At 39.9% G+C, this 18,845-nt stretch overlaps 2 protein-coding genes across 3 annotated transcripts; one reads left to right on the forward strand and one right to left on the reverse strand.

The window, feature by feature from the left end:
- Positions 1–343: 343 nt before the first annotated feature.
- On the forward strand, positions 344–6,483 carry eevs (2-epi-5-epi-valiolone synthase). Its single transcript, XM_079579137.1, has 5 exons — positions 344–495; positions 3,252–3,885; positions 4,292–4,516; positions 5,882–6,134; positions 6,376–6,483. Exons 1-5 carry the CDS (start codon positions 365–367, stop codon positions 6,459–6,461), a joined length of 1,329 nt encoding a protein of 442 aa, XP_079435263.1. The 5' UTR covers positions 344–364; the 3' UTR covers positions 6,462–6,483.
- Positions 6,484–8,392: 1,909 nt separating this feature from the next.
- mitfa (melanocyte inducing transcription factor a) lies at positions 8,393–13,337 on the reverse strand (the record flags this gene model as incomplete). 2 transcript variants are annotated; one of them, XM_079578585.1, is made up of 9 exons in its annotated part: positions 8,393–8,842; positions 9,969–10,116; positions 10,262–10,337; positions 10,419–10,475; positions 10,664–10,747; positions 10,997–11,105; positions 12,227–12,316; positions 12,390–12,602; positions 13,305–13,337. In XM_079578585.1, the coding sequence occupies 9 exons, from the start codon at positions 13,335–13,337 to the stop codon at positions 8,465–8,467; spliced, it is 1,188 nt and encodes a 395-aa protein (XP_079434711.1). In that variant the 3' UTR covers positions 8,393–8,464. The 2 variants fall into 2 exon arrangements, with proteins under 2 accessions (XP_079434711.1, XP_079434710.1); XM_079578584.1 differs by having other exon boundaries at positions 12,221–12,316.
- Positions 13,338–18,845: the final 5,508 nt, after the last annotated feature.

The raw sequence follows: 18,845 nt of genomic DNA on the forward strand, positions 1-18,845 counted from the left end.
ATTTTTCATAGAATGAAAGATAAAAAAGCTACACCATAACGTAGTGCAAAAAAGTGTTCTCTTGTGCTGCTTTTTTATTGCCAAATAAAACAAAGAGCAGAAGAACAGAAAATAAACACTCACTAAATGAGATTTTGTTATGTAAGCGACATTTACTCTACTTAGTGATATTGGCTATAATACCAATTCACCATAGTTAAGTAATGTGTGTGTATTAGCATGTGCAGTTTAAAGGATGTCAAACTCCTCCCCTGCCTTAAGACCATTCCCCAAAAAATAATGCTCTATTTAAAGGACTATGACTCTTTGTGTAACCTATGGACATCAGCAGTGCAGTCTTACCTCTGCCATACCTGTTTCCAAGATGGGAAAGTTTCACCCTCATCACACAGATAACACTACTGAGTATAACCTGTTGCGGGTGAAAAGTACTTGGACACGCAGAGAGAAGCACAGCTACACAGGACCAGCAGAATGTGTGTCTGCAGCCCAAATGTAAGTAATTTTGAAAACACACGTTATTCAGTCCCTCCAGGATTTCGCGTTGCGATCGCAACTAGCCTATTAACGCAACATCATACCCGTCGCTATAGACGGGCCATAGGGGGCCCTGCCCGTCCCCCAAGATGCGTGTTCCCCCCCAGACACAGATGTGGTGTAGTCTACGTGATACGCAGGTATACCACGAGAAGCCACTACAAATTGGGCAAAGATAGGCTACGTATCACTCATTTGCGCAGTGTTACTTTTGCGCTTTCTGCCCGATTAAAGACCAGCCCAAACTCCACAACAAGTAACTATTTCCTCCCCTGACACCAGGGTTGCCAGGTCCGCGGTTAAACCTCGGAATTGGGCGGTTTTTAAAGCCATTCCGCGGGTGAAAAAAACTGTCCGCGGTTTTTTGCCTTGCTGTAATCAATGTTGACTTGATCAAAATCACTATTTCGAAGGCAAATCCAAGGCTCTGTAAGCTGCTTTTTGAATAAGGGGGGAAATAGGGGCGATTTCTCATCATGGCAGGAGCACATGAGCAGCTGTTAACTAGTAAACAATATTTAAAATTCCAGCCGCGCCGTATGTCGCGGGTTTTCTGAGGTTTTCAGATATTTATGGGCAGGTTTGGCTGCCCAGACCTGGCAACCCTGCTCTACAGGCACGGTTCCATAGAAATATATACACACGGTTCCCTCTAAGCTGCGCGAGTGCGCAATGGCGATCACAAAAAATGCCCGCGAAATCCTGGAGGGACTGGTTATTTCAGTAGTGGAGGTGAAGGAAGTAGTTGTCTCCTTAATCTCTCGGCCTTTGACCTTTTGTATAACTCAATGGAGAGATCAAACAATTCAAATGTCTACAATCAGCGTTAATAATATCACTGTAAGATAGCCCCATGCACAGTGGGATAGCAAGCAAAAAAATCCACAGGGGGCCCCATATTATTGTATAACATAGGCTACTGTATAATGACGCTGCTCTATTGCAATCAACACTAATTCCATCATAAATCAGTGATTTAGGTAGTCTATTGGTACTGTATTATTCCACAAAGACAGTAGCTTAGAATCAATTTTCACATTAGGCTTCTTCTGTGCCTGTTTTTAAATATCTTTTGAAAATGCACTCGTTCACCATGGCCTTTGACACAGCCTGAGATTTCTGACGTTTTATCAGATTGTATTAATTTAATTTAATTGTTTTTTAACTTCTGTTTTACCTTTGTAGCATTTTGGCATTGCAATAGCCCTTGGCAAAAAAATACACTCTTGTACAAAACAATACAAAACACAGGACTAGAGCTGCATGGCATTTCTGCTGAATTAAAGCTAACATAGCACTCACTTCTTTCATATTGAACCTTGTAACTGGAACAATTCTAAAATTAACAAATCTTAAAATGCACACTCGTTAACAAGGTTCCAATTCAACTTAGAATGGTTGGCCCAAGTCTTTTCCCAACAAAAGAATATGACATAACTGAGGGTTAACTGATAGAGTGCTAAAGAAAGGGTTTAAGTAGCGCCAGATTTGATAGTGGTGAAATGGCGTAACGGCACCAGTTCCAGCGACGCTCACATGTTCGATCTGTGTTCACTAGGGTCCACTTCTGGTTTGGAGGCCCCATGCAGCTGCCTGCCTTGCCTTATGGCAAGCTATGCATCTGCACATGCAGCTGCACATGCGCATGTGCATGCACAAGAGAAGTAGCTTCACTGTGTTCTGACTCTGGGCAGAACACAGTGAAGCTTCAGTTTTATGTGGAAAAATTTACAGTTTTTGTGAATATGAGATAAGCCTCTGACAGAGATCATTTCCAGGCGGTCCAGTGTGGTTATTCTAAATATAACTTGAAGTATTTGCTGCTTTCTAATTCAAGTAAAAGTTCAACAAGGTTATTTTGCTGTAATGGAAAAGTAGGCTACACATTTTCCCAAAATATTAACTATGTGAATAATGTTTAAATCCCTTATTTCTTTTATCCTTAAAGGGGCACCTTCTATATTAAGCTCGTGCATGACGGCAGGAACAGGATTTTAGAGGCAGTTGTGATGAACAGGTCTGGGCTCATTCTACACATTAGGACATGGCTGGACCATGTAGGGGGAGGAAAATACTTAATTTTAACATTTTTAAACTCCCTATAGTCCCTTTAAAGCAGTACTAAGTAACTTATTTACCTTAATAAATCATTTCCGTAGTCCCTGTGGGGGTAATACAAGTGTTTATGGGATGATTGGAGGGTCTTTCTTCTCCCCCTGGTGTCTCTGGCCAGAAAACCATGTTTGCAACTTGACTGCCACCGGTGCGGAGAAAGCAATACACACTAATGTAATCACGAAGAAGAAGCTAACATGCTAACGGGCAAAGCTAACTGCGGGCTAACGTCACTTTAAACAGTATTTACAGCCAAGTTTGAGTGAAAAAAAATATTTCTATTGTATAATTGGATGTACAGTAACCCTCTCTCCCTTCGCCTTTCCTGTCAGCGTAGTATTTACTCTCCAAGACAATTAATACATAAAAAAATCGTAACTTGCTACTACACCTGCAGTTGCGCGTATGGCCTCTAGGGGGAAGAGTTACTTAGTACTGCTTTAAGTGCATGTTTACAACACATGTCTCAGTTCATTAGCCAAACCACTTTTAGCCCTGATAGTGGGTTTCTCCACTAGCAGCGTGTTTCTTCCATGTCTTGCCACAAAACTTACTTGCTGTCTCCTCTTATATGCAGTAATTGTGTTTCTTTGGCACAGTTATGAAAGCCTCACAGAGAAGGGCACCAGCTGGACTGTAGTCACCCCGATTATCTTCAGCTACAAGGTATTGGAGACACGAGGCCTACTGGACCCCAGCAACAGCACCCTGCTTACAGGCCACATCCTCAACTCACAGCCGGCTGACACCCTCAGAACACCCACCAAGCCGCTCAAGCGCTTTGTGGTTGTTGACCAGGAAGTTCAAAAAATCTATGGTGCCCAGATCACTGAGTATTTTGAGGCTAACAATGTAATTTACAAGATTCTAGCTCTGCCTACCACTGAGGAGAATAAGTCCATGGAGATGGTGCTGAAGATCCTTGAAGAACTAAACAGCTTCTCTGTAGACAGGAGATCAGAGCCAGTCATTGCAATTGGAGGAGGGGTATGCTTAGATCTAGTCGGTCTAGCTGCCTCCCTGTACCGCAGACGCACACCTTACATTAGGGTGCCTACTACACTGCTCTCCTACATTGATGCAAGCGTGGGGGCCAAAACTGGGGTCAATTTTGCAAACTGCAAAAACAAGCTTGGTGCATACGTTCCTCCAACTGCAACCTTCCTAGACCTGTCCTTCATAAAGACGATCCCACGGCGTCATATCTCCAACGGACTGGCCGAAATGCTTAAGGTGTGTTCATTTCTGTTATGCTAAAAGTCTATCAGTCACAGCATTCTAAAGGCCGATAATATTAAATAGCAATGCAACCCAGCAATTGTGCCTTTGTCTCAAAAACATTCCTGTGTGCTTCAGAACACAAGTTATGCCAACATGCTAGGATGCTGCACTAAAAGCAAAAGCATGTTTTCACATGGCCAACATTCCAATTTAGCTATTTTCATTGCGTGTGAGTTGTGTGATTATGTTCACTAAAGATTTTCTATTCCCTTGAAAAATAGAGTTTTACTTCTGTTTAAGTTGAGAGGCAAGGCAACTTTCTTTATGCTGCGCATTTCGCACACAAGGCAACTCAATGCGCCATTGCACCGTGCTTGAGATCTTTGAGCCTTGAGTATTTCATGTTTACTCTTCACAGATGGCCCTAATGAAGCACAGAGATCTGTTTGAACTGCTGGAGAAACAGGGACAATTTCTCCTAGATTCAAAGTTTCAGTCGGACAATTCAGGCAGTCAGCCAGCTTCCAGCTCCACCCGTCTGGCCATTACCACCATGCTGGAGGAGCTGGCCCCCAACCTGTGGGAGGACGACCTGAACAGACTGGTGGACTTTGGACATCTCATCAGCCCAGCACTTGAAATGGTAATCAATCAAAAAGGGTTTGCAAACAAGTAGATTAGCACACACTATTGATGGGTGATATCATCAGCACAACGTGAGACTAGACAGAAAATGTGCAGTGTGCACGGGGAAGTACGATGTAATGAACAGAAGAAATAAGCACAACATCAAAAATGTCAAAAATGCATATTAAATTCAATACTCAATCCTTGATCAAGTCTCTTTATCGCCACTGCTATAAACTGCTATCAACTGCTCACTTTTGTTCCGTTCAAACCCTGAAGTACAGGCCTATTCATATGTGTTAACTTATAAAAGTTGTATAAGATCTGTTTTGTAGTCTGCTTGCTTCTACAAAAAGTTTCTGTCTAGTTTCTGAAGCTCACATGGCACTGTCTGTGACTGACCAGGGTCACAAACAACCCGCTGATGGCTACTTTGCTCCTGGTCCTTTTTACCTAACAGCTGTCTAAGATATGGCTTATATTCAATTCATCTTTTCACAAGAACAGAACAGAATATTACGTGGCCAGGTTGAACCTTTACTTACTTGTGGGGTCTCTCAGGGGCATGTATTTGGCCCCACCCCCTTGTCCATCAACTGTATGCTTCTGCAGGACCACGTCATTGGCCCCACCTCTTCATAGCCACCTTGTGAGACCACTGTCTCACCTTCGTAGAAGAGATAAATGCGTGGAGGGGAGAACAGTTTTAACAGCACAACCTTAGGTATGCCAGGTATGCTGGTTCACACCATTATTTCCACCAGGATGGATTATAATCCTGGGCATGAGCCTCAGAAAAATCCAGTGCATTCAGAACTGTGCTGAAAGGCTCCTGACAAGTTCAGGATTTGTAACATATGAATCCCCATCGTGCTATTCCTCCACTCAGTATCATTCAGTACAACATAAATCTCCTCACTACCTCTAAACTCTATGTGGGGGCAGACATTGCTGCTCACAATTATCTTCTGTGATTTGCTTTATCTTACCTTACTTGAGAGAGAACCATAGCTGCATTCTAATCATCGAGATTTTCAATGACAAGATCGCATTTTGTTTTGGATTGTTATAGGTCACTGTTGCTATTGAGATCTGCCATGCTTGTGGGTGCATGTAAACATTTTCCATAAAACAATATATGAAATGGAGGAAAAGCTGTGGAAAAACTCTGAATCACTACTGGTAAATACATAAGTAGAGTCCAAATGTTTTTAATGTGAGCAATAACTCCAGTATTTTACCTTAAAATGTCCATCAGTTTATTATTGCTGCAAATCCCATGATGCTTAGCTCCTGAACTCTATTGCTGTACCTTTAGAAATAAACTGTATTGTTATTATTCTTTTCATTTATATTCTTGCCTTCTGTTTGTCCAACGTAGAAAGTTCTTCCGTCCCTACTACATGGTGAAGCAGTGAACATTGATATGGCCTACATGGTGTATGTGTCCTGGGAAAGTGGGCTGCTGACGGCGGAGGAGAAAAACAGGATCATTGGCTGCATGGTAGGTCTGGAGCTGCCCGTGTGGCATCAGGCCTTTACTATGGAGCTTATCCAGAGTTCACTACAGGACCGACTCAAGCACTCAGGAGGCCTAGAGCGGATGCCCCTGCCTGTGGGACTCGGGCACGCAGGTGAGGAGTCATGGCACATTTGTTCATATAGAATGTTTACAGATTTTAGAAGATGATTATGTGACACCTTTATGGTATTGAGCTTGTTTGGATGGAAGAACAGCTCGTCTGGATAAGTGGTTCCTGAATTAACACTGGGATTAGTGCTTATCAACTTAGTTTGGTTATAATTACTGTTTTTTGTATAGATTTTTTTTCTGGGTTCACAGTCATTCAACATTTTTCCTCTTTTGTTTTCCAGAGATCTTCAATAACACGTCTTTTAAAATCCTGCAGAGCGCATTTGAAAAATGGTGCAATGAGTTGGGTGTTCCTGCAGAGATTTGAAGCCAGACTTTTGTAACTAATTCTCAATAGGTGCTATTTCTAATAATGTTGTACTGTATATTATTATTTTGCATGATCAATGTTTAACCTCTAAGGGGCAGTGGAAAACCAAGATATTGGCATTGTATTTACTGTACATATTTTTTTTAATATAATTTAAAAAAAACATCTTAAAGCCCAGTTAACGTCTATGTATGTTGTAATTCTCAGGCCATGGTTAGAGCAGGAATCTATGTTGTGTTGGGAAAACAATTTAATCAATATGAATTGTTTATAAACCAAAGAGTCAGTAAAGAAGAAGTTAAGTCCAAAGGCAAAGCACTTGATATACCAGTTGATCTACGTACCTACTCTCCTCCCATACTACTCCATAAAAGTTATTAAACAACTGTAAGTTACTTCAAAAGTATTGTGATTACTGATAACAAGTTGCTTGGATCAAGTCAGTTTGTTCACTCTGCTGACCCATGACTGCACTCAAAAGTACGACTCAAACCTCTTCATCAAGTTTGCAGACGAGACAACAGTGGTGGGTCTCATCAGCAACAGACGAGTCAAACTACAGGAGTGATCTGTGGAGCCCCTCTCCTCTCTATTAAGGACATGTACTACACCCATCTCACCCGCAAAGCTGTCAAAATCGCCAGGGACCCTTCGCACCCATCACACAGTCTCGTCAAGGTTATGCCTTCAGGGAGGAGACTGTGGAATCTACGGGTCAGTTCCACAAGGCCATCAGGAAGCTGAACTCCCTGCCCTCCCTCCTATCCCTCTTCCCACACCTGCCGCTCCACAATCAAGGATGAGAGAAATATCATTTCAAACCATACACATGGTTTGACAAATGAAAAAATCTTGAATCTTGCCAGTTTTGCAATTGTGATCACATTAAATGAACTCTCATTATTTATAAAGTAATCTACTTACAGTAGTGGATCACTAATAATCCACTAGTGGCAACACTGGTTTCACTGGTGGCATGGCCACTTTAGACCCTTAGAGATAGGGTGAGAAGCTCGGTCATCTGGGAGGAGCTCAGATGGGAAGGCTGTGCATCTCTGCGTCCGCAACCCCTGATACAGCAGAAGAAAATGGTTTTAAGAAAGAAGGTAAAATTACTACAAAGGATGCACAAGAGAAATTGAATAATTTGGTTGTATTGCTTACATCTCATTTGACTTTGATAGTTTTGTACTTTTTATAGAGGAACATGATGATATGACAATATCAGAGATCCTACTCTCACTATTGTAGCTCCTACAGACGTCTACCATATAATACTACGACATAATTAAAGAAACTACAAATCTCTGAAAACAAAAATGCCTGAAGTAAATATCAACCACAGCCTATTGTGCTCTAAAACAGTACAATATGAACAATATGATCTTTTGTGGTAATGTAATGTAATTACATGTTGTACGTTGGTGCGACTGTTTTATATTGGTAAACTTTCATTAACAGACGGACATTTGGCGTTTTTCCTGTATTCTCAAGTTCCACAAAAAGATCCACTCCACATACTGTTGAATTCATACTATATCACATACCGCAGTGACAGTCGCACACATTTTTTCAAAGTGCCAAGATCAGTGACATCTTACCACAATGAAATGCATATTTATAACATATACACAAAAATACATTCAAGTATACAAAGATATAAATAGCAAAACCCCCAAAAATGGCAATTATAGACAAGCAATAATGATGTGTAGACAAGCACTTAATCTGTTTGGGGAAGAATATTATACTCACAACAAGCGTTATATATATGAAAATGTTCACCTTACAGCTTATAAACTATATTTATAAAACTATATTTTCATTATTTGACATGACAGGCAATTCAGTTGAAGTATACTTTACAAATATAAACAAGTATACACATTGTGATTATACTAGCTTATACTTAACACATTTTCCAGCAATGATTGTGTAAGTTTCAGTCACTTTATTTCTGCTTAAAGACTGCCTGTTTGACGTCACTGTGCTCGTGAGGGCTAACAGTTTTGCTCCTGGTCGTCTGCAGTGGAGCCGGAGCTGTGCTGGTTGTGTTCTGGGGACATGGAGGACAGCAGGGAGTCACGGGGGGACAGTGGAGGCAGGCTGTGCTCCTTCAGTTTACGCCTACGTGAGCTCCTGTATGCACTGCTCTCTCCATCATCTGCGGAAATGTGGTCGAAGGAGATGGTGCCGTTGTTGAGGTCCAGTGTGGTGGGCGGAGACATGTCGGGGCTAGGCGAGTGGCGGTACAGGTCTGAGGGGCAGTCTCCCAAGACCGGCTCCTGTTTGATGGCCCGAGCTACAAGCTCAGAGGTGCAGACCGAGGGAGATGGGACTATTGTAAGACCGTGGGCACGGGCCTGGATCTCCAGCTCCTGTAAATAATGCATCTGTGTATGGTTTGTATGTCACATATAAACTGTATTTACATTTTTCACCCTTTTTTCATTGAAGCATTTTTATTGAATATACAAAGCATAGAAAGAAAATATCACTCATAATAGCCAAGAGGGAAAAGGATAAAGAAATAAAGTAAAGAAATATGTAATTGCTTAGAAAAGTGGTCTGTAGACAAGAAGCCTAAGTAAATAAATAAATACCGTATTTTCTGGACAATAAGCCAAACTTTTTTTCAGTTTAGCTACGCAGGTGTGACTTATATATAAAAATATTTAATTTCACGTTTGTTATTTTCACACTAACAGCCTCTAGAGCAGGGGTGGGCAATTAATTTTCATAAGGGGCCACATAAGAAGCCTGAATTGAGTCGGAGGGAGGGCCGCACCAACAATAGCTCAAACTTATATCGGGATATAAGTATAATGTATCGGGAGTGTATCCTCAATGTAATTATGTGACTTCCACATAAACAAAAGCTCCAAAATAAAAAAATGTTTTTGATTGGGAAAATACATCGAGGACTTTTTTTTTCCAATAAATGAATTATCACAAGGTCTGCAGCCTCATAAAAATGGCTTCCATTATTGCACTTTACAAGCCTGTGTCACAAGTTTTTGCTCTGCAAATGGGTCCTTGAAAAACGTGCTGCCGGGAGACGCTTGAAAACGGTGCAGTTACGCCTCTATGCCGAGGTAGTTACCAAGGCTGGTGCAAATTACACTCTGGAGCGATTTATAGTCCGGAAAATACGGCAATAAAATTAGGAATCATTAATCCTTTTCAAATGGGTGTTGAGTAAATCATAAAGTTGCATCTTAAAAAATGTAAAGATTGTGCCCAAATTCACCACATGTCAGGCAACATGCCTGAGACAAACCTTTTTCGCTGTGTATTGTCATCTTCACATTGCCAACCACTATTACGAGTGTTCATTATCAGGCTTTTAAGTGGGACAAAACAAACAGCCAGAAATGTAGAGGAGTAAAAAGTTTATGCTTATCTTTCAAAAAGAGGAGTGTACAAGTAGAAAGTTCTCAACAAAAATACTTCTCGAGTAAAGTATAGGCAAAATCTATTGAAGTATTATAGCAGAATACGTACCTGTATTCTGAGCAATAGGTGCCGATTGGTGTGCTCTAACTTCCTCTGTCGACATTCCAGCTCCTTCGCCCTCTGCTGCTCCCGCTGCAGTTTCCGGATGTAGTCCACAGAGGCTTTGAGAATAGTGCCCTTATTCCAGCGCATGTCCCTAACATACACACAACACGGGGTCAGCTGACAATCACATGACTTCCACTGTAATTAGTCCTTTAGCTAATAGCCCTTAAAGTTCATAATTTTCCTAGGAGATAAAAAGTCCTTTGAGAGTCGGTTAAACTACACTTAACACTTACGGATCATTCGACTTTGGTATCAAGGTTCCCAGTTCTTTGATGCGATCATTGATGTTAAATCTCCGCCTTCTTTCTACTGCAAAATATTTAACAGACATTTTTATATGATCCCCAATACACACTGAAACCAGCAATACGATGATACACACTAACTTACTCAAATTGTGGTTGTCTTTCTTTTGTCTTTCTTTGGCTAGAGCACGAACTTCAGCCTCTAGAAAAAAATCAAAACATGACTTTTCCCATAATGCCTGTTCATACTGTATGTACTTGATCACACAGTCTGATGGAAACTTTTAAAAAGAATATTGTGTGCAATTTGCCCTCACAAAAAACAACAACAATTGATCACACAACAGTATATGCATTAAAGAGATTTATTTTGGATTGGACGTTGCTTACCTACAGGGAAACCCTCTGGCCTTTGATAGTTTTCATAGTGGCCACAGGATCCAGGCTTGTCCAGAACTTGCGTCATGCCAGGAGCTGAAGTAAATGACACACAATACCAACATTGGCCTACATCACACAACATATCCATTCCCCATTAAGTCCTCCAAATCATCTGGCAAATTAAATTAACTTCACCATGATCGTTTAAGAGTAATCATAATATTAGTCACAGGCTGCTAAACTAACTGTCAAGTGATTTACAACTGAAGGCACAATGCTTTCATTCACACATAATGTTTACGTTACTATACAGATAATGAAAAACAAAAGTACGATCCTTACCGGCGTATTCCCTTTTGAGGTTGGGTGGGCAGGAGTTGCTGATGGCAAGGCCTGGCAAAGGGAGAGCTTGGTTTCCGTAGACATCCAGAATGTTATTTGATACAGGAAGCTGTAAAGAACAACAAAGCAAAAGGAGTATTACCCCATACATTTCATCATAAATATTTAAGTCTTTCCTTTATTGTAATGGTTATAAAGCGCTGACAATACGCTTTCTTTCTAATTCTCTCAAGCTTAAGCCATGGGGCCCTAAACACAAAAGACTTGAGGCCAGAACATATTTTTCATAACATCTATGCACACCAACCACTATGCAACAAGAGTCACATGTAACAAACACACTACGTTTTTTTTAATGTTGAATTTGTGTTAAAAAGTAAACAGTTACAATAGTGAACATGATTACTCTATTTAATGTTAAATAAATTGATAATATATTTATAAATATCACTGAACTGAGTAGTTGTCCACTGTTATGAGTGAGCCCAGAGCACCTTCAGACATTTTAATTACGACAGTTTAAACAAAGTCAATTATTCAGTGTGCTGTAGAGAGGCTTTATGAATTAAAAAGAGTATTATATTTTTGTGCTTCACAGTAAAACTGTTGTAACTACTGGTGGTACAGTGGCTTAGTGGTCGGCGCTTTTGCCTCACAGCAAAAAGGTTTGCGGGTTTAATTCCCAAAATGTGGAGGCCTTTCTATATGCATGTTTCTCTCCCCATGTCTGGATAGATTTCCTCCATTTGTTCTTGTTTCCCCCATCAAACCAAAAACATGTAGAAAATAGGCAGGAAAATAGGCTAAGCTTTCATTCTGACCATTGGCTTGGCTCCATATCTGGAGATGAGCCCCTGGGCGCTGCACTACAGTCGCCCGCTACTACTTACAGGATCGGTCAATGCAGAGGATACATTTCCATACGGGTTCACTGAAGTAAACCTCAGCCTTAAACCCAAAGTAATGAATGAGTATGGATATGTGTATAGCACTGAGTTTGTGTGTGTAAATGATTTATTTAGTGTAAATAGTATATAAAATTGAAAATGTTAATGTAGTGTAGAAGGCCCAACCAAGAACTGGAGTTGAAAATTAGCACTAGCTATAAACTCTTTTCGCATCACGTCAGTAACAAGCTTGTTTTGTACTATGTTGACTTGCAATGTCCCTGTCAAATAAATGAAAAAAAAAAAAAAAAAAGTCTTTCACACAGCAATATCTTACCGCGCTGTTCATTTGGATTCCAGGGTCCATGAGTCCCAGAACTTCCTCGCTGTAACTTGATTCTAGGCTGATAATATCGTCAATGACGTCATCCATCTATAGCAAAAAAACATGCTATTGACACAAATCAAATGAAGTAAAGACACATAATATCGGCAGAATGCGATACCTCTTTCTCACAGTTGGAGCCCAGCGCCAGCAGCGCCATGGGGCTGTTAGGGGCACTGCTGCCCGGCCCGGGAGGCATGCCGTGTTCAGGAGGTTGGCTGGGACACTGGTTGCCAGCCTTACCCCCCAGTGTGGTGGACAGGTACTGGCGGACCTGCTGTCTCTGAGCCTGCTGAAGGTGGTACTTACTGGGGTTCTCCAGATGGGACTGCACCTAGCAAACATCAGCATATGAGTTAGGGAAGGCTGGGTATCAGGATCATATGCAGTACATGCAACATCGGTCTAGACAAAGGTTTGTATTGTCATTGACTAAAGTCAGGGCATAGGCAACCAAGGCAGCCGCCGAGGGTGCCATCGACGGGATGGGGTGCCGAATCTTTTGAGGTCCATGTTCCATCTACAACATTGGTGACCTTTGGATGGAAAAAGGTGATAGAGACTTGCATCTTTGTATTGGAACCCAAGCTTTAAAACAAGTCCTTTCTAGGGAGCTGTGTAAGATTGCAGTGAAAATGTGTAAATTTACATGAGAAGTGGAGGCTCCTAATAAAACTGGTGCACTCAATTCATGACTGCACATGCCTTAGGCACCAAATTGGCTAGAGCCGGCCCTGGCAGAAGTGTCGTCTTAAAGAAAATAAAATTCAGAGTATTCAACCTGACTTTATTTTGTACTACATTCCATTGTAACAATTGACTGTTGTATTAAATGCAGTTTTGCATTTATATAACAATAAACAGACACAAAATTAAAGAGTAAGCATAATAAAAAGTAATTGTTCAATCATACGGCTTCAAAATTTGTGACGATAAAATTAGGACAAATTTACAATGATTGTTAATGAAGTATAACAAACTTGCAAAAAATGTAATCTATGCTTATCCTTTAAAAGTGAATATAACTCATGCTCACCTGATAGTGACTGTATTCAAGCATCTCCAACATGATTTTTCTGATTTTACGCAACAATTAACATGTCGTTATAATCCCTTTGTGTTGTCGACCCACTGAGTGCAAATCTGAGCCAAGTAACCAATACAGTGTATTTATGCTGTACTCCAGGCTCATTAGTTATGCAAGTTAAGGACGGGGAGGTCTCATCCTCTCTGTGCTGTTTTTCCAGCTAAAACTATGAATTTATGTCTTTATAGAGCTCATTTGACGTCACCACCTCTGCAGAACAAAGACGCCTTTCTCTTGTTTGGCCAGTAGTCTGCGAACCCTCGCTTCCCTTAGGCCAATAACGTTTAATCTTTAGTTCTGCTCATCTAGTATAAAACATTATTTGTTCTGAGTGACCGGAAAACAATAATTGCCACTGTTTCGCTATGTCTGTCTGTATACAACCAAAATGCATTGTGTATCTGGGAGCCCCACCCGTTTTGGGGATTTCTAAGGTTAATTCAATTACAGTGTCGATTGTTGTGCGGTCACACGTACATGGTAAGGTGAATTGCATTACAGCAGTTGAAAACTTGTGGTCGGATATAGGAAATCTATCGAGATGCCTGAATTTGTCAATATTTTTTTAATTAATAGTGTAGATCTTTAAATGTGAAGTACTGAAGATAAAAAAATCACGTAACATATTACAGATTATTACAACAATATTCAGTTTTCAAATTGGGCTTTAGTTAACTGAGAAAGAAAGAAAGAAAGAAAGAAAGAAAGAAAGAAAGAAAGAAAGAAAGAAAGAAAGAAAGAAAGAAAGAAAGAAAGAAAGAAAGAAAGAAAGAAAGAAAGAAAGAAAGAAAGAAAGAAAGAAAGAAAGAAAGAAAGAAAGAAAGAAAGAAAGAAAGAAAGAAAGAAAGAAAGAAAGAAAGAAAGAAAGAAAGAAAGAAAGAAAGAAAGAAAGAAAGAAAGAAAGGTTTGTTGAGCTTGCCATGCCATTAACAAACTACCAGCCGAGAGCAAAACTTTTTTTTTTACATATGGAAAGCTGGGTGTCACTATATGAAATTTTATATTATATGTCTTGATTCCAGATCTGACATCACTGTAGTGAGCTCACAAATATGGTCCTACTGAGCAGCTCAGCATAGATAATGCTATTTTTGCAGTGGGTAATAGAAAAATGGATTTGGGGCTGGACCAAATCTATCTATTTGGCTGCTTTTAGTCAATATTTCCATGGAGACATCCCCACTTCCAGGAAAGTTACCACCAGGTCTGAGGAGAGGAACTTGCCTTGTATTCAATGAGAACGATGACGAAGAGGAAAACAATCGTCAGCAAACATAAGTTCAGCTGCCCCGATAGAATGCAGCCTATATTGCTCTATGGATCCAGTACTCACAGCGGAGATTTAAAGAAAAGCCAGGGGGAAGATTTCATTTAGAAGGATGTTGGGTAATGGCCTCAATCTTTTAAATGTGTTTATTGGTTGTAAAGCTGGAAAATTTGTCACATTTTACATAAAAAGAAAAAAAAAATACATTTACCCAGAAACAAATAATTGCACTGTACCTGTTGTCTCTTAATGGTTAAGGAGGAGTAAAGCCGCAGCTCCAGCCAGAACAAGAGGAGTCAGTCATTTAAGATGACTTACTGTATATTCAATGATCTGTTTCACCTCTGCTTTTTGGCTCTTTTCTACAATAGTTAACATTATGCAATCGCATTTAGTAATAATAGTTTTCTTTTGGGTCAATAGTTAGTTGGCTTTTGCCTGAACTTGTCCTTCAAAGAGCAGTGGATATGTTCAGGAGCCTTGCTTTTAGAGAGCAGGAACATTTTTTTTTTTTACATGAGTCAGAAATGGCTGAAAGCAAAGAACGATAAAACATTTATTATCCTTGGTTTATTACACCAAATCTAAATACAGGACACAACAAATGTTTTAAATCCTAAATGGTAACAGGCCTACTAAACAAACTGATTCTAACACATTTTAAGGCTCATAATATTTTATGTCTGATTATTGTTGCACATCGGTGCCAGACAATGGCTTTACCGTTATTACTATTGTTAGCTTTGCAAAACTTTGCAGAAGTGTTTTATCAGTTTGTGCACTGATAGCACATGAAGCAAGAGCAAAGCCCATCCCGGACAGACACATTATGAACAGCTTGTTTAGCCATTTAAGGTATATGCAATTCATGATTCATCATTCATTGTAACTGGAACCCTTATAATAATAATAATAATAATAAATAATAACTTGCACAACTTAATGGTGCCACTCGATTTTGCCACTTATCATGTCATTCAATAATCTGGTCCCTCAACAAACCACACACAAAAAAAGCATTTGCTGCTACTGACTTGTAATTGATCAGCAGCTGCTTGGGAAAAACTTTGAAATATTACAGTTCCTAACATAAGCTTTAAAAAGCGTGCATTTTTTTTTTTTTTTACAAATTCCCTGCTGCTCAAAAACATCCACATGGTTATTTTCAGCAGTGTTGTGCATCTCCTATCTCATGTCAGCTTCAACTGAGAGCAGTCTGCCTCACAGAGCAGCACTAGAATGTAGCTGGCGCTGAGAGGTGAGCTCAGACGTAAGGGAAGAGCCCGCTGGCAGGACACAGTCCGAGATAAAACTCAGAAAGCTCTCTTTGTCTGCTTGTACTAGAGCCCCTTTTGTCCTCTTTGCAGTGTGGCCTTTTCCTTCAGCTAGACCTTTGGCTTCAGAGGATCTATTGACAAAGAATGCATTTCGTTTTCTCCCTAAAGCAAACTCAGCTTTATTCATAGTGTCTTTGTGAGATAGAGGTTTATTACCTCCCTCTTAAGGGGAACACATGGGCCTGAGTTTTAGATTTGTGCCTTAAGGACCAATAACATTTCGACAGATCATTGGCACTCTTTGACCTTTCCAGAAACAGGGCTATTCATGTCACTTAACCACTTCTACTCTGTTTATCACTGCCCTGGCAACAGGCCACACTGAGGACCTTTAGTGCAAGAGAGACGCTAAACGTTTACAGTGGCCTAAGACCCCACAGGCAACTGAACAGTGTGTTCTTGGTGTGGCTGTGCCAAAAGAGGAAATAAAACCCTCTTAACAAGATTGAAAATGTTTGATTGCACAAAATTTATATTGTCAACAGGACAGGAGGAATCTTTTCCAAGGCCTTGGATAAATCAGAAGATAGTTGTGAGCATTAGATCACCGCCGGTTTGCAGGAAAAAGGTGCTCTTCAAGGGCAGAACCCCTTTGGTAAAAATGAAAAGAAAGCTGCGTTTCATTTCAAGAATGAGTCTTCTTCAGGACTGATCTTTTTGATGAAGTCTTCATGGTGTGCCATGAGGAAGACTCATTGTTGAGTTGAAACGTGTCCGCGTGCAATAAAAACAATTTCAAAATGAATACAGAATTCCTTAATCTTTTTTTGTTTTCATTTCAATTTGGGATCTTTCTTCTGTTTTCTCTCATTCAGTAGCATCATCTTCATAGAGCACATTTGTTTTTTCATCCTGCAAACCATTACAAACAAATGATATTAAAGTCAGTGAGATTTCTAGCTCTGGCGTGTGTTATTGTCATTTACCGCACAGATAGTTTGGTTGAATCTTGTTCTGCAGCAGTTGCAACAGTAACCATAGACAAATGAGCTGTTGCTGTTGGGGAACTAGTTTCAGGTAAAGCAGCTTAAAAAACTGAAATAAACAATGCCATTGACTTAAATGATCCCCCCCCGAAAAGGCAAACAAGCACAGATGAAATGTTTCTGTTTGTGGTATAAGTGGAGTAAATGGTACTCAGTACATGAGTACTACACATCATGGTGCTCTGCGTCTCGCATTAAAACTGTGTAATGTACTGCTCCTCGTTGTTTAATCCTCATCTGTTAGCCTGAAAGTGGTTAAAGGGCAAGGGAAATGACAGGGATAATACAACAAATAATAATAAGTACATGGTCTAAGGGAGATTAAAAACTATTTTTTTGTTGATCACTTTATCTTGGCGCAGATATTGCCTGCATATTTGCCCTTTAGCTCCTATACAGTAAAATAAACCAGTATTGCAATAGTTAGTGTGTGAAGCTACATGGTTAACTGGGTTCAGTTTAACAGGAGGGGGACAGACAAATCGCTAATCCACCAGTGAAGACGCAAATAATAAGTAAGATTTGAAGCTATAAGTGATGACATCTTTTCACTTCAGAGTCTTACCAAGCTGACAGTGTTGCCATTCAAGAAGGCATGGCTTTAGATTTGTGCATTCTCCTTGAAGAGTGTGCTGAATGGAGGCTAAGCAACATTAAAAATCATTGGTGGTATATTTCGTAATCAACAAAAGTACTGAATGTTTATGAGTAAAAATATAATTTCAGCCCTAACATAACAAACACATCACAAAAGATAAAGACACTGTTTCTGACACATCACTGCTCTTTATAGGGACTGCACTTTGTTATCAAAATGTGAACTATGTCAAAGCTTGCACACACAGAGCAGAAGTAAGACACATGCAGACATTAAACACTACTCAATCAGTGTGTGCTATTTGAAACTGCAAAGACAAAACAATACTGTAATTACATCATTTACAAATCATCAGAGTGTAGAATTCAAGTTGGGCTCCTGCACATGCAGTTTGTTGATAAGATACATATTTGAGAACTGTCTTTATCTCAATGTAAACTTGTTAGTTGAATGTGTTTTGGTGCTGTGTCCTATTTCTTTAATGTTTCAATCATATGTGTTCAAAAAGTTAAAAAAAAATAAAAAAGGCCAGCCGTCTGAAAAAAGACTGCAAGAGTTTTGTGAAATGTGTGCGAACCATGAAGTGTGTTCAAGGTTTTGTGTGTAGCCAGTTGGCGGCTGTGTGCTGTCAATGAAATTTAGTGTCTTTTCACTCGGGAAAGACTGTAACAAATATCAAACAAACTAATAGCAATGTCACACCCTTTGGTCAAGGGTAGTAATGATTCAGCAGATTATGCCAAATCCTCTTTTCATTGTTACTACAATATACAGTAAATTAATAGAAACTAATGTTAAGTTTAATATATATCTCCGCCGGGATCATTATATAATTCTGAAGATACAACAAATGGAGGCAAGCAGGGAAACTACAGCAGACCTGACCCCTGGTGCCATAATTGCAGTGTTGTGTTTTGGGCCAGTATCATGTGACTCACTCTAAAGAGAGGTGGTTGGAGGTTGATAGGTGATAACCATCAAAGAAGCAGCAAAGTCCAGGTCACATGCTCGTACAACCACAGCAGCACACATAAGACATTGTGAAGAACTTGGTTGTTCTTAGAGGGAGTGTTTAAACATTTCACGTATGTGTTGGAGGAACAAAGCAGCTGTAGAGAAGATAATGTATAACTGATATGAAATAGTCCTGAGGCTGAATTACACACTATAACATGAAGAGAGGCCACAACAATCATAGCTAGTTTTGCAGTAAATTAGATAAGCGTGAGGGATACGACTGAAAGCATCATTTCTCAGTTTGCAAATACAGCTAAAAGGGGCAGGGATGGTCAAAAAGAAATC

This window comes from Gobius niger, assembly GCF_951799975.1.
Source record: "Gobius niger genome assembly, chromosome: 20".
Lineage (NCBI taxonomy): Eukaryota > Metazoa > Chordata > Actinopteri > Gobiiformes > Gobiidae > Gobius > Gobius niger.